At 43.3% G+C, this 13,314-nt stretch overlaps 1 protein-coding gene across 1 annotated transcript in view; it reads left to right on the top strand.

Moving 5' to 3' along the window:
• The window catches only part of abca12 (ATP-binding cassette, sub-family A (ABC1), member 12), an 82,648-nt gene extending 72,539 nt beyond the window's left edge, over positions 1-10,109 (top strand). The window contains exons 60-69 of the mRNA XM_063005731.1: positions 1-136; positions 1,204-1,417; positions 1,887-1,996; positions 2,086-2,236; positions 4,569-4,703; positions 5,364-5,467; positions 6,058-6,150; positions 6,259-6,364; positions 7,327-7,464; positions 9,495-10,109. The exon at positions 1-136 is cut by the window's left edge and continues 118 nt beyond it. Of these exons, the coding sequence (XP_062861801.1) occupies positions 1-136; positions 1,204-1,417; positions 1,887-1,996; positions 2,086-2,236; positions 4,569-4,703; positions 5,364-5,467; positions 6,058-6,150; positions 6,259-6,364; positions 7,327-7,464; positions 9,495-9,557 (1,250 nt within the window). The 3' untranslated portion in view covers positions 9,558-10,109. The remainder of the gene's footprint in view (positions 137-1,203; positions 1,418-1,886; positions 1,997-2,085; positions 2,237-4,568; positions 4,704-5,363; positions 5,468-6,057; positions 6,151-6,258; positions 6,365-7,326; positions 7,465-9,494) is intronic.
• The last annotated feature ends 3,205 nt before the right edge of the window (positions 10,110-13,314 follow it).

The raw sequence follows: 13,314 nt of genomic DNA on the forward strand, positions 1-13,314 counted from the left end.
TGTACGGCGTGGACGCCTACAAGAACCCGTTCAGCATGGACGTCCTGGGCTGGATGTTCATCTCGCTCTTCCTGCAGGGCTCCGTCTGCTTCCTGCTGCGGCTGCTGCTCAACAAGTGGCTGATACGCAAATTCTGGTGAGTCTCGGCCATTATCCACGCAGTTATATGCAGGAAACAAAGACTTTGGAGTGTGTCTGTGGGAATTTGTCCCCATGTACTTAGCCTATTGGGATAAAAGTATTGGGACACCAGACCCTGAGCCTGTGGTATACCCTGTTCCCAAACTACATGCTTTTAAACTGAAACCACCCTTCTGGGAAGCCTTTGTACAAGAGTTTGGAGTGTCTGTGTGGGAATTTGTGCCCATATATTCGGTCGATAGAGTCATGGAAGTCAGGATTCAATGCTCGCCAAGGTTCTGTGTATGAAACCATGTCTTTATTGAGCTCGCTTTGTGCTGAAAGAGACAGGGGACTTCCCTAAACTGTTGGCACAACGTTCGAAGCGTATCATTTACCTCATATCATGTTTTATCCACCTGTTTTATCCGGCGACGGATGTGGCGACTACTTAACGACTAAATCCAATCATTAGGAGGGGCGTCCGCATACTTTTGGCCGTGTAGCGTATGTCTTTATTTCAATTGACTCACAAGTAAAGCGCTCAGGTTATTATTAAGTGATTAATCGCTCAATTAATCGCCTTGACGATGCCACGCGTGTCAGGTCCAGGGACCCGGTACAAACACTATATGACCAAAAGTATTGGGACGCCGCTTCTAATGATTTAATATGTGTGTTTCATCACCAGCAGTTGTAATAAATCAATTTTAATTATTATTATAAAGTAAAGACATGCTTCCAAATTTGCAGCAACGGTTTAGGGAAGGTCCCTTTCCTGTTCCAGTATGACTGTGGGTGTGTGGGTTTGTGTACGTCTGTCCTGTGATGGACTGGCGACCTGTCCGGGGTGTTTTAGGACAAAGGATAATGAATGAATGAATAACAGTCAGGTGTCCACATACTTTTGACCCCCACACACCCCATTATTTACCACAATTGTAAATAATTGTGTGTTTTTTAATACTCAGGATTAAAGCACGACAGCAGCTTTTTTGTTTATATTATCATTAGTCACAAAGAAGTTAATAAATAATAATTAAACGTATAATTCATAAATTGTTTCCTGCCCTTTGTGACAAGGCGTCTCGTGTGCCGGACGAAGTCATCACCTCGGACGGAAGGCTCGTGGGCTCAGGACATGGACGAGGACGTCATAGCCGAATCCCGGCGCGTGGACGGCGGTGGCGCCGGGTCGGACCTGCTGCAGGTCAGCCAGCTCTCCAAGGTCTACCGGCAACTGAACCGCAGGGTGCAGGCCGTCAAGAAGCTGTCCTTCGGGATACCAGCGGGAGAGGTCAGTGCTGACACGTACAGTCTAAGCAATTGAGGGTTAAGGGCCTTGCTCAGGGGCCCAACAGTGGCAATTTGGCAGGGGTGGGGCTTGAACCATCAACGTTCTGATTACTAGTTTAGTACCTTAACCTCTAGGCTACAACTGCCCTGTGTAGACGTGTACAGTATAACGTTGTACGGCGCCCCTGGAATTGAGAGGGTTAAGGGCCTTGCTCAGGGGCCCAACAGTGGCTGCATGGCAGATCTGGGATTCAAACCCACAGCCGTTTGATTGACAGCCCAAAGCTCCACCCACTAGGCTTCCACTGTCCTGATATCCTGTCAAATAAACAGTATAAATAAAGGATTCATTTCAGCTGCTCCCACTAGGGGGCACCACAGAGGCTCATTCCTTTGTACTGCTCACAAATGAAAACATGGCAGATTCCTTTATTAAACAGCCAGTCTCATGTACTGTTCCTGGTCTCTAGTGCTTCGGATTGCTGGGAGTGAACGGAGCGGGAAAAACCACCACCTTCAAGATGCTGACCGGAGACATCAGTCCGACACACGGGTCAGCCCAGCTCAACAGCAGAGACGGGTAACGACCATCACCCCTCCCGAGTCTCGCTCCTTTAGCGCTGTGCTTTAGCGCGGGTCTGTTTGCTGACTCTGCTTGTGGTGTTTCAGGAGGATCGTGGACATCATGGACTGCAGGACTGAGGGTATAAATATCGGCTACTGCCCCCAGGTGGACGCTCTGGACGAGCTGCTGACGGGAGAGGAGCATCTTTACTTCTACGCCCGGATCAGAGGCATCGCTAAGAGGGAGATCGACCAGGTGAGAAAAACATCCGCGCCCGGGTCGTTAAACACGCTCTTAACGAGCCGGATCGGCCCTCGGCGTCGCTCCCGGGTCGCCTCTCCTCGCGTGTGTAGCGGACGAGTGGCCACTTAAGTAACGAGAAGCTCCAGATGTCCAGATGTGACCCTGGTGCCTATAAAAAAACACTCATAAATAAGCGGACAGACGTTAACGCAGGATCGTTTCAGTAAATAAAAGATAAATATCATAGTGGGATTGAAGTGTAGAAACCAGAGATGATTACATGAGTCAACCATCATATTATACTCAAGTGTTAGATGTGTGGGCTACACCAAGAGAACAGTACAGATCTAACTGCTTCAGTAGCTCCGTCATGTCTTACATTATATAAAATAAGATCAAATATTTACAGCAAATCAAACGATTTGATGGAGCTAAATAATAAAATAATGTGTATAATATTGTGCATAAAATAATAAAATAATGTGTATAATATAATGCATAAAATAATAAAATAATGTGTATAATATAATGCATAAAATAATAAAATAATGTGTATAATATTGTGCATAAAATAATAAAATAATGTGTATAATATAATGCATAAAATAATATACATAATATAATGCGTAAAATAACAAAATAATATGCATAAATAAAGCCTAAAATGATAAAATAATAAAATAAAATGATAAAATAATAAAATAAAATGATAAAATAATATGCCTAAAATAATAAAATAAAAAAATGCATCAAATAATAAAAATAATATACATAATATGATGAATAAAATAACAAAGTACGTAATATGCACAAAATAATGCATTAAAATAATAAAATAATAATGCCTAAAATAATAAAATAATATACATAATATAATGAATAAAATTATAAAGTAATATGCACAAAATAATGCAATAAAATTCATAAAATAATAAAAAAAAATGCATAGAATAATGCATTAAATAATTAAATAATATGGATAATATCGTGCATAAAATAGTAAATATAATATAATGCATTACGGGCTTATTATGGGCGTTAAATAGAGTTACACCCTCCTCAAAACTATAGCAGTCTTCACTCTCTTAAAAAGGCCTTTCAAGAGTTTGGAATGTGTTTTTAGGAATTTGTGCCGTTTTATCATTATTCATCCCAAGATGTTTGTAAGACATTCTTTTTCTCGGTCACTGTGATGAGAGCACAGGAAAGGAGCTTCCCTAAACTGTTGCAGCAAATTTGAAAGCATGTCATGTATTTTATATCACTAATTGTGTACCCCTGTTAGAACTAAGTGTGTGTGTGCGCAGCTGAACGTGATATTTAGACGAAGCGTCCACATACTTTTGGTCAGACGTCTGTTTATTAGCCGGATTTAATTTGGCCTGAGAATCAAACGAGACTTTCTGCCAGATTGTGAAGATATTTCAGGCAATTAGTGCTTCATTAATTACAAAGAAAAGAAGCGGCCGAGACGTGAAGCTGAATGATGAAAGAAAAACAGACGGAATTAGTTATTTATTAATAAAAGTTTCTTCTCTTTAAATAGAACAAACTTCTTGAAGAGCTCATTAGTGCTTCTTTAATTAATCCACATCAGAGAAGAATTAAACCTTCCGACTTTGCAGCAACAGTTTAGGGAAGGTCCTTTGCTCTTCCAGCATGACCGCATATTGTAATAAGGACCTCAGTCCCACTCAACGGCTTTGAAATGAACTGGAACATCAACCATACAAACTGTCATCTTCTGACTAAATGGGCACAAATCCCCACAGACATACTCCAAAGTCTTGTGAGAAGCCTCTCAGAAGGTGCCTCAGCCTACTAACCAGGGTCCTTACATGGCGTCAAAGACCACGCCCAGTTTTATATTTTTAGGCCCAGCTTTTCCCACACAGCGGACTAGTGGTTGATTTTGTCTGCTGCACCGTCTGCAGTGCCAGTCGTGCCCACTAGGGGCGCCCAGCTGACCGATAGCAGAGCTGAGATTCGAACGCACTGCTCTCCACAATTCCCCAACCCGTTAGGTCCTCCAATTTTCCTCCCAATCTAGTCAAATCCAATTCCCTGATCATATTTCACCTCTTCTTTTCACCTGCACCTGGCCGGTTCATACGGAGATCCGTATCGCGCACTGATCTCCATTATCTATGTGCAGTGCCTCGTCCAGCCAGCAGAGGTCGTAACTGCAGCACCGATGAGAAATCCCTCCTGCACTCTCACCCTGCAGACGTTAGCCGATCGTGTCCTCGTGTGGGCGCCCGACCGGCCGGTAGCAGAGTCGAGATTCTCGAAGCGTGGTTTGTTGAGCGAGTTGTTGAGCTGCTTTATCTTCTGTACCCTGAAGGTGGTGAACTACCTGCTGAAGAAACTGGAGCTGAACTACCACAGGAACGTCATCAGCGAGCGCTACAGCTGCGGAACACGCCGGAAGCTCTCCACCGCGCTCGCTCTGATCGGACAGCCACAGATCCTGCTCCTGGTGAGCGCCTCCTCTTCTTATTTTTGGGTACCCGTGTAAATAGGGCGAGTTCGACCACACCCGTTAGACCGAGGAGCCGTCGCTAAGCCACATCAGGTCTGGAGTTAATCTGTGCAAACGATTATAGCAGCATGAAGAAGCGAGTGCATGGAACAGTGGTCGCACTGAGGTCCAGATCATGTTTGACTGGCAACCCAGCTGACACTGTCCAAAGTCGAGCAGGTTTTACATCGAGTAAACAAATCACATGGACAAAAAGCGCCAATTATTAGTCTGTCCGCCAGCTCAGTAAAAAAAAAAAAAAGAAGCATTTATTTAAGGCATTGATGTTGGACGACAAGTCCTGCCTCACAGTCAGTGTTCCAATTCGTCCCAAATGTGAGCTCGGAGCTTGCCGAACGTTTACATTTGACTGCCGCTTTTATCCGAATATACTGTGTTAGGTATACTATCTAACCAGTTGAGGGTTCAGGGTCTTGCTCACGGGTCCAACAGCGGCAACCTGGCAGTGATTGGGCTTGAACCAGCGACCTTCCGATTACTAGTCCACTACCTTAACCACTAGGCTACAATTGATGTTGTATTATACTGAAGATGAGATGCTAACCCCTGAATTTTAATCGTTATTTTTGTTATTTACGCCCGTCCGTACTCCTTCAGGACGAGCCGAGCTCTGGGATGGACCCTCGCTCCAAACGCCACCTCTGGAAGATCATCTCGGAGGAGGTGATGGGAAAATGTGCCGTGGTTCTGACGTCACACAGGTAGGAACTTACCTCCATTTGGGGTTCTTTCTTTCGTAGACACCCAGTCAGACCTTATTTTCCTCCAGTTTTCCTCCCAATCTAGTCGTATCCAACTCCCCCAATATCTGTATTTCACCTCTTCTTTCACCTGCATGAGGTGGGTTCAGATGTAGATCCATATTGCGCACTGATCTCCGTTATTCCCCGTCTCTGTGTAGTACCATCGATCAGCCAGCAGAGGTCACGAGCCAATCATTGTTCGTGTACGTGCCCAGCTTGCATGTTCCAAATTTTTTGGACTATGTTCCATGTATAAATTATGACGGATGGCACGCTGGCACAGTTTTTACGCTGGATGCCCTGTCCTATTTCAATCTGGGCTTGGGACCTGCACTAAGAGTGCACTGACAAGTGCACCTACCGATGGCTCTACTCTCGGACATAAGCCAATCATGTCCATGTAGAAACCCGACCGGCTGATAGCACCACTGAGATTCAAACCCAGGATTCCCAAATCTCAGCACTAGTGGGTCACCGAGCGCCCTTATTCTCGCGTTTAAACCTTTTGTTTATATTTTTTGTTAACGTGTGATGTGTTTACGTTCCAGTATGGAGGAGTGTGAGGCTCTGTGCACCCGCCTGGCCATCATGGTACAGGGTCAGTTCAGATGCCTGGGCTCCCTGCAGCACATCAAGAACAGGTCAGTGACCCCGATTTCTCCATCCTAAATCCGATGAATCACGCCTCACCCCTCTCCTCTTTGCTTCACTGCTTTACTCCGCGTTAAACATGATCTGTGGGTCGGCAGGTTTGGCAGCGGCTTCACCGTGAAGATGTACCTGACGTCGCCCTCGTGCAGCGTGGAGGCCATCAGCAGGTTCATGGAGCAGCATTTCCCAAGCACCTGCCTCAAGGTGAGAGGACGGATCAGGTCATGATGTGCTTGGTTCGGTTTCTACACCTGTTACTGTCCGGGCTTGGGACCTGCACTGAGAGCACTGACGAGCGCACCTACCTACAGCTATTATTATTGTTATTACTATAAACAAAAAAGCTGCTGTCGTGCTTTAATCCTGAGTATAAAAAACACACAATTATTTACAATTGTGGTAAATAATAGGGTGTGTGATGGCCAAAAGTATGTGGACACCTGACTGATCCTAAAACACCCCGGACAGGTCGCCAGTCCATCACAACACACACCCATAGTCAACCTGGAACAGGAAAGGGACCTTCCCTAAACTGTTGCTGCAAATTTAGAAGCATGTCTTTACTTTATAGATAGATAGATAGATAGATAGATAGATAGATAGATAGATACTTTATTCATCCCGAAGGAAATTATTATATTTATATATTCATATAATATATAATATATTCATAATATAAATATATTTATTTATATTAATAATTAAAATCGATTTATTACAACTGTTGGTGCTTTAACACACAAATTAAATCACCAGAAGCGGCGTCCCAATACTTTTGGCGGTTCCGGTGCGACCGGGCCCTTGGACCTGATACGTGTGGCATCGTCAAGGCGATTAATTGAGCGATTAATCTCTTAATAATAAGCCAAGCGCTTTACTTGTGAGTCCATATAAATAACGACATACGCTACACGGCCAAAAGTATGCGGACGCCCCTCCTAATGATTGGATTTAATCGTTTACTAGTTGCCACATTCGTTGCCGGATAAAACAGGGGATAAAAAATGATATAAGGTAAATGATACGCTTTTAATGTTGTGCCAACAGTTTGGGGAAGTCCCCTTTCTCTTTGCCCACCCATTGTCCGTCCCGGTCTTACACTCCTGCAGTGCCGCTTTATGCCGCACAGAACCCGATCTGACACTTATATTTACCCGTTTTTACAGGATCATCACTCGTCCATGTTGGAGTACCACGTCCCCGTCGCTCCCGGCGGCGTCGCCGACATCTTCGACCAACTGGAATCGAACAAAGCCGCGCTGCAGATCAAACACTTCTCCGTCAGTCAGACCACACTGGATGAGGTGAGTGCAGAAGTGATATTGGGTGGACGTTTCTCGCTCCTGGTACTTTATTAGAACTGTCCGTCACGCTCTCTCTCGCTGACAGGATTCTTACAAAGTTTCAACAATATTCTCCCGTCCTATTTTTTAATCTTCTCCTCCTCTGCCAACCCACCGGTACTGTCGAGCTCTCTCTACCCACTTGCTCGATATCTCTCTCTCTTTTCAGCCTTTGTAGCGCTGCAGAATAGCTCCTCTGAAATTGCCTCCGTCTAACAATAGACCCTCTGACGCCGCTCCAGGAGTCATCACGATGTCAGCATCTTTATTTAGGTGTGCCACCCGACCTCATCCTGTCTACGCTTGATCTGACCTTCATTCTTATAGTCTTTATATATATGAACGCCACACCCTTTTTTTTTGCCCCATTCACTTCCACTCGTTTTTTTGCCCCTTATTCACTTCCACTCGTTTTTTTGCCCCTTATTCACTTCCACTCGTTTTTTTGCCCCATTCACTTCCACTCGTTTTTTTGCCCCATTCTCTTCCATTCATTTTTTGCCCCATTCTCTTCCATTCATTTTTTGCCCCATTCTCTTCCATTCATTTTTTGCCCCATTCACTTCCACTCGTTTTTTGCCCCATTCACTTCCATTCATTTTTTGCCCCATTCACTTCCACTCGTTTTTTTGCCCCATTCACTTCCACTCGTTTTTTTGCCCCATTCACTTCCACTCTTTTTTTTGCCCCATTCTCTTCCATTCATTTTTTGCCCCATTCACTTCCACTCGTTTTTTGCCCCATTCACTTCCATTCATTTTTTGCCCCATTCACTTCCACTCGTTTTTTGCCCCATTCACTTCCACTCGTTTTTTGCCCCATTCTCTTCCATTCATTTTCTTTGCCCCATTCACTTCCATTCATTTTTTTGCCCCATTCTCTTCCATTAATTTTTTTTGCCCCATTCTCTTCCATTAATTTTTTTGCCCCATTCACTTCCATTCATTTTTTTGCCCCATTCTCTTCCATTCATTTTTTTGCCCCATTCACTTCCTCTCGTTTTTGCCCCATTCACTTCCCTTAATTTTTTTGCGCCATTCACTTCCCTTAATTTTTTTGCCCCATTCTCTTCCGATCATTTTTTTTGCCCCATTCTCTTCCATTCATTTTCTTTGCCCCATTCACTTCCATTAATTTTTTTGCCCCATTCTCTTCCATTAATTTTTTTGCCCCATTCTCTTCCATTCATTTTTTTTGCCCCATTCTCTTCCATTCATTTTTTTGCCCCATTCACTTCCATTCATTTTTTTGCCCTCTTCACTTCCATTCATTTTTTTGCCCTCTTCACTTCCATTCATTTTTTTGCCCTCTTCACTTCCATTAATTTTTTTGCCCTCTTCACTTCCATTCCTTTTTTTGCCCCATTCACTTCCATTTGTTGTTTTGCCCCATTCTCTTCCATTCATTTTTTTGCCCTCTTCACTTCCATTCATTTTTTTGCCCTCTTCACTTCCATTCATTTTTTTGCCCTCTTCACTTCCATTCCTTTTTTTGCCCCATTCACTTCCATTTGTTGTTTTGCCCTCTTCACTTCCATTCATTTTTTGCCGCATTCACTTCCTCTCGTTTTTGCCCCATTCACTTCCCTTAATTTTTTTGCCCCATTCACTTCCATTCATTTTTGCACCTCCCATGTCTAGGCAACACAATGCATCTCACCCTGTGTATACAAGATGTTCAGACGTCGGCCAATCACGTCTGTGCAGAAACCCGATCGGCCGATATCAGCTCTGAGATTCGAACCCTCTCTTGGGCTAGCACATCTATGATGATTAAGTGGCAACTTGGCAGTGGTGGGGCTTGATCCAATGGCCTACCGATCAATAGTCCAAAGCCGTCCCAAAGGAACAGAGGCTGTTTTAGCCATAAACAGTGCACGGTCACATTCATGATCAATCCCTAAATGTTTGGAACAGGACGTCCAAAAAGTGAGACACTGGCACTGACGCTGGCATCCAGTCTAAGCTTCCCGTCTTGGCTTGTCTCTGCAGGTCTTCATTAATTTTGCTATGGGGAAGATTGATGGAGAGACACAGGATGGCAGAGACGTCTGACGCCGAACGCCCGGACACATCCCGGACACCTCCTCCACCTCCTCCACCTCCTCCACCTCCTCCACATCCTCCACCTCCTCCACCTCCTCCACATCCTCCACCTCCTCCACCGTGGATCCATGAACCTCTGCCGTCTTGCACGTACCGACACTGAAATGCTAAACACAAAATGAAGGGAACGAATGGAACGTCGTGTTGAAATGTAAACCGGTGAAGACTTGGTACTGATGCTGTCATTTTTATTCATTCATTTTAATTTAATTAGTTCCGTTTCTGTTTACGTTTTCCCTGTTTCTGGAATGATGAGATATATTAGGCACTCTGTGAGAACGTGATCTGCTTCTGTGATTCTGTATGTTTATTCTCAGTCCGTCATGTATAAAGAACAAAAAATAATCGGAAGAAATCAGGAACCTGTTCTCATGAAGCCAAATGTACGACTTTGCCATGAGGCGTAATTCTCTGTTACCTGTTTAGTTTTATTAAATTATCTATGCAAATCTTGATTATGATATAAACTATGAAGATGAACAATAAAGTTAGATTACTGCACTTTTAGCCACTTTATAATGGACACATCTTACTTTCCTATATTCCAATACTGCCCGGCCTGTTGTTTACTGTGACTCCTTTTCTCAACTCATAAAAGCTTACAAAATGCAAACAGACCTCTGTTTTGTTACCCGGTGCTGGATTGAATATGTAAAGTATGCAAAGTGCGCTTCTCATCCTTTTAAAGTGCTGGCAGCGTCGGCGCAGCACAAGCCCACTTCTGCGGTGGGTATAAATCACAGGGCCGTTTTGGCTCCCAGATATAAATGATTCTTCAACGTCTGCACATCTTCGCTCTCATTAATATTTCCTCTCAAGGAACGTCTCTCACGTACTGAATATTTCATCAGCTCTTTCTCCAGCCTGCCTTCAGGCACACGGTGCCTCTTTTTAAAAATGAACAAGACTTATTTTTACATTAAAGTCATTTTTCACATGCAGATGTTGAGTACTTGTCTTATTGATCTGCCTGACCAGTGGTGATCCAGATCAGAACAGGACCCGCCTTTACCAGCGATTAGTGGACAGAAAGAACAGTTACACATGGGTGGGTGGCATGGTGGCACGCCTGGCACAGTAGCACTGTTCCTGAGCTCCTAGGTCTGATCCTTGCTTCCATTCAAATTAGTTTTGTTGTGAGTGCCCTGTGCCCTCTATTCTCCAAAAACATACAGTGGGTAAATTGGGTGAGTGATTTATTAATCCCTAAATCCCTAGTAACCACTTCTTGGTCATAATTAATTCAAAACCTACCCAAAATTACTAGATGTAAGTCAGGGATACACCCTAGACTGGGTGCCAATCATTCAGAAGCCATCAGACCCTTGAACGAAAGAAGCAATGCTTGAACCCAGGTTCTTAGGTCCCATGTTTATTGCTGCACTGTCGCCAGCCAGCCGGACTCACCTAAAAAGAGAACATGTCCAGGAAAAGGGGGGCGCCAAGTCTATGGTGACCCTAGTTTTTTGAAACTGTCTTACCTAAAAGCAACAACCAATGTACCGTATATTTCAGCTCTTACACTCCCAAGATTCTTTGTTGTGTTTAACTTGAATAAAAAATAGTGTCGCCAGTAAACCTTCAAAAGTTCAAGTATTAAACATCACATTTATGATATTAAATTATAACATTCAGGCTTAAAAACTACACATGAGTGTTCTACATTGATGTTTTCATTATTGTCAACCGCTTCATCCTGGTGAGTGCAAAGCAGAAAAGACGCTGAACCCCGTCAAGCCATCACAGGGCCTCAGTCGACCCGACATAGCCAATCACGGCTGGCTGAGACTTGAACCGGGATCTCAGCGGTGGTGGGTCAGCGTAATAGGCCACTGTACCACCCAAGTGCCTAGTAAAGAAGTACCCATCAAAGTAACCAAGCTTTTTCAGAATGACTGTATATACTATTTTTAAATAACAATAATCGAAATGTGAAACAAAAACAAATAATAAAAACAATGATGGGAACAAGTACAGATTTGTGGTGGGGATGTTGGGAAGTATTTTGGGTGTACTGGTTACCCAGTGTCTCTCGGCCAGTGGTATTTTGCTATGCATTTGCATCAAGTCTTGTTGTGTGTATCCCAAAGGAAAACTTGTTCATCAGGTGACGGTCCTCGTGGATTTGGGATGAGTTTCTAATTTCTATGGATTATGTGCATTATTGGGCTCACAGTCTCTGCTCTCAGGGCAGAAAGATGTTTTTGTGTCTGTCCTGCCTGATGAGATATGAGATTACGGGCACTAAGCCTGCACTTGGTCACAATTCGTTTCTGCTCTGTATCTCAGACAGCAAGATACCTTGCCAATCCGTATTCTTGATCTAGTTTCCAGTACAAATGTATTTACATTAACTTGAAGTTCTACAGTTCCAATGTCCTATATAATTCATTTTTGATGATCAGATTGATATTTATATTCGGTCGAAGGACAGTCCTGGACTCTGAGTGTCACAGTGAGTGTCTGATTGGGTATTAAGCTTCATTACCAACAGTCTTGTAGGGCAGACATCAGACCCCAAAAAGGAGGGTATGACAGTGGGTAGCGTCTACAGCACATCAAATTAAAACCTTAATTGATATAATTGTGATGCAACCAAATTAATTGGAAATGACCATATTAAGGAATCAACTTGTGAAACTTTAGTACAAAAATCCTGAAATTCCTCTTTCTTGAATCTTACAAATGAGTCGGGTTCTGGGCGACCACTCAGAGCTGGACGCTGTTTTTTGTGTCGACAGCGTGAACGGTTATTAAAACGAACATTTTAATGAGCATTTCAGGGCTGGACGTTCCACAATAAAGTGGTGGACGTAGGGTGGCCACATTCATAGTCACACAAAGGAGGACGTCATACCAGGAACAGTGGGACATGATACTGCAACACACAGAATGAAACCAGAACCCATATAACAGAGTCTTTGACCAATTTAAGCAAGAATTCTATAACAAATTATTGTTTTATACAACAGTTAGTTCCGACCTTACAATCTGATTGGTTGAGAAGCGTTCTAACCGTGCTGATATTGGTGATAACATTACGGCCTTTTCACACCACAACTGTATTACTCCGCTGACGGGTTGCCAGTAACGACGAGCTTCATACACACAAACGCGCACGCAGCGACACAGAGTTTATTCCCGATCTCGTTTTAAATCCGTTATCTGATACACGATCTAGTGCACTGTGTAGGGAACATTAATGTGTTATCTGATACACAATCTAGTGCACTATGTAGGGAACATGAATGCGTTATCTGATACACAATCTAGTGCACTATGTAGGGAACATTAATGTGTTTGTGACGTGAACAGTTAGCTTAATAGCCCAGTTAGCAGCTCATAAGAGTTCTGTTCTCACCCATAATCCTTTGGTGTGTGCAAGAGGTTTTTTATTTCCTTTTTTCCCTTCGGAGGTTCTTACCTTTTTCTTCTTGTTCTTCTTACCTCCCTGAAATGAGTTTTTGTAGCTTGGGATGTCTGCTCTGTAGTGTTAAACTTTATATTGGGTGTGGAACTACTTTTTGGCGGAAGGTTTTGTCAATATTAAAGCATATTTATTATGAAATTCAGGGCTTCTTAGATTTATTTTCTTTCTTTATTTTGTAAAAACTGTTATATAAAAGCAATAGAACACTCGAGGTCGTGTGTTATCACCAATAACATCACGGCTGTGATGATCTACGGTACTCGCCTTCGGCTCGAG

Source organism: Trichomycterus rosablanca, chromosome 12 (assembly GCF_030014385.1).
Source record: "Trichomycterus rosablanca isolate fTriRos1 chromosome 12, fTriRos1.hap1, whole genome shotgun sequence".
In the NCBI taxonomy this organism is placed as follows: Eukaryota; Metazoa; Chordata; class Actinopteri; order Siluriformes; family Trichomycteridae; genus Trichomycterus; species Trichomycterus rosablanca.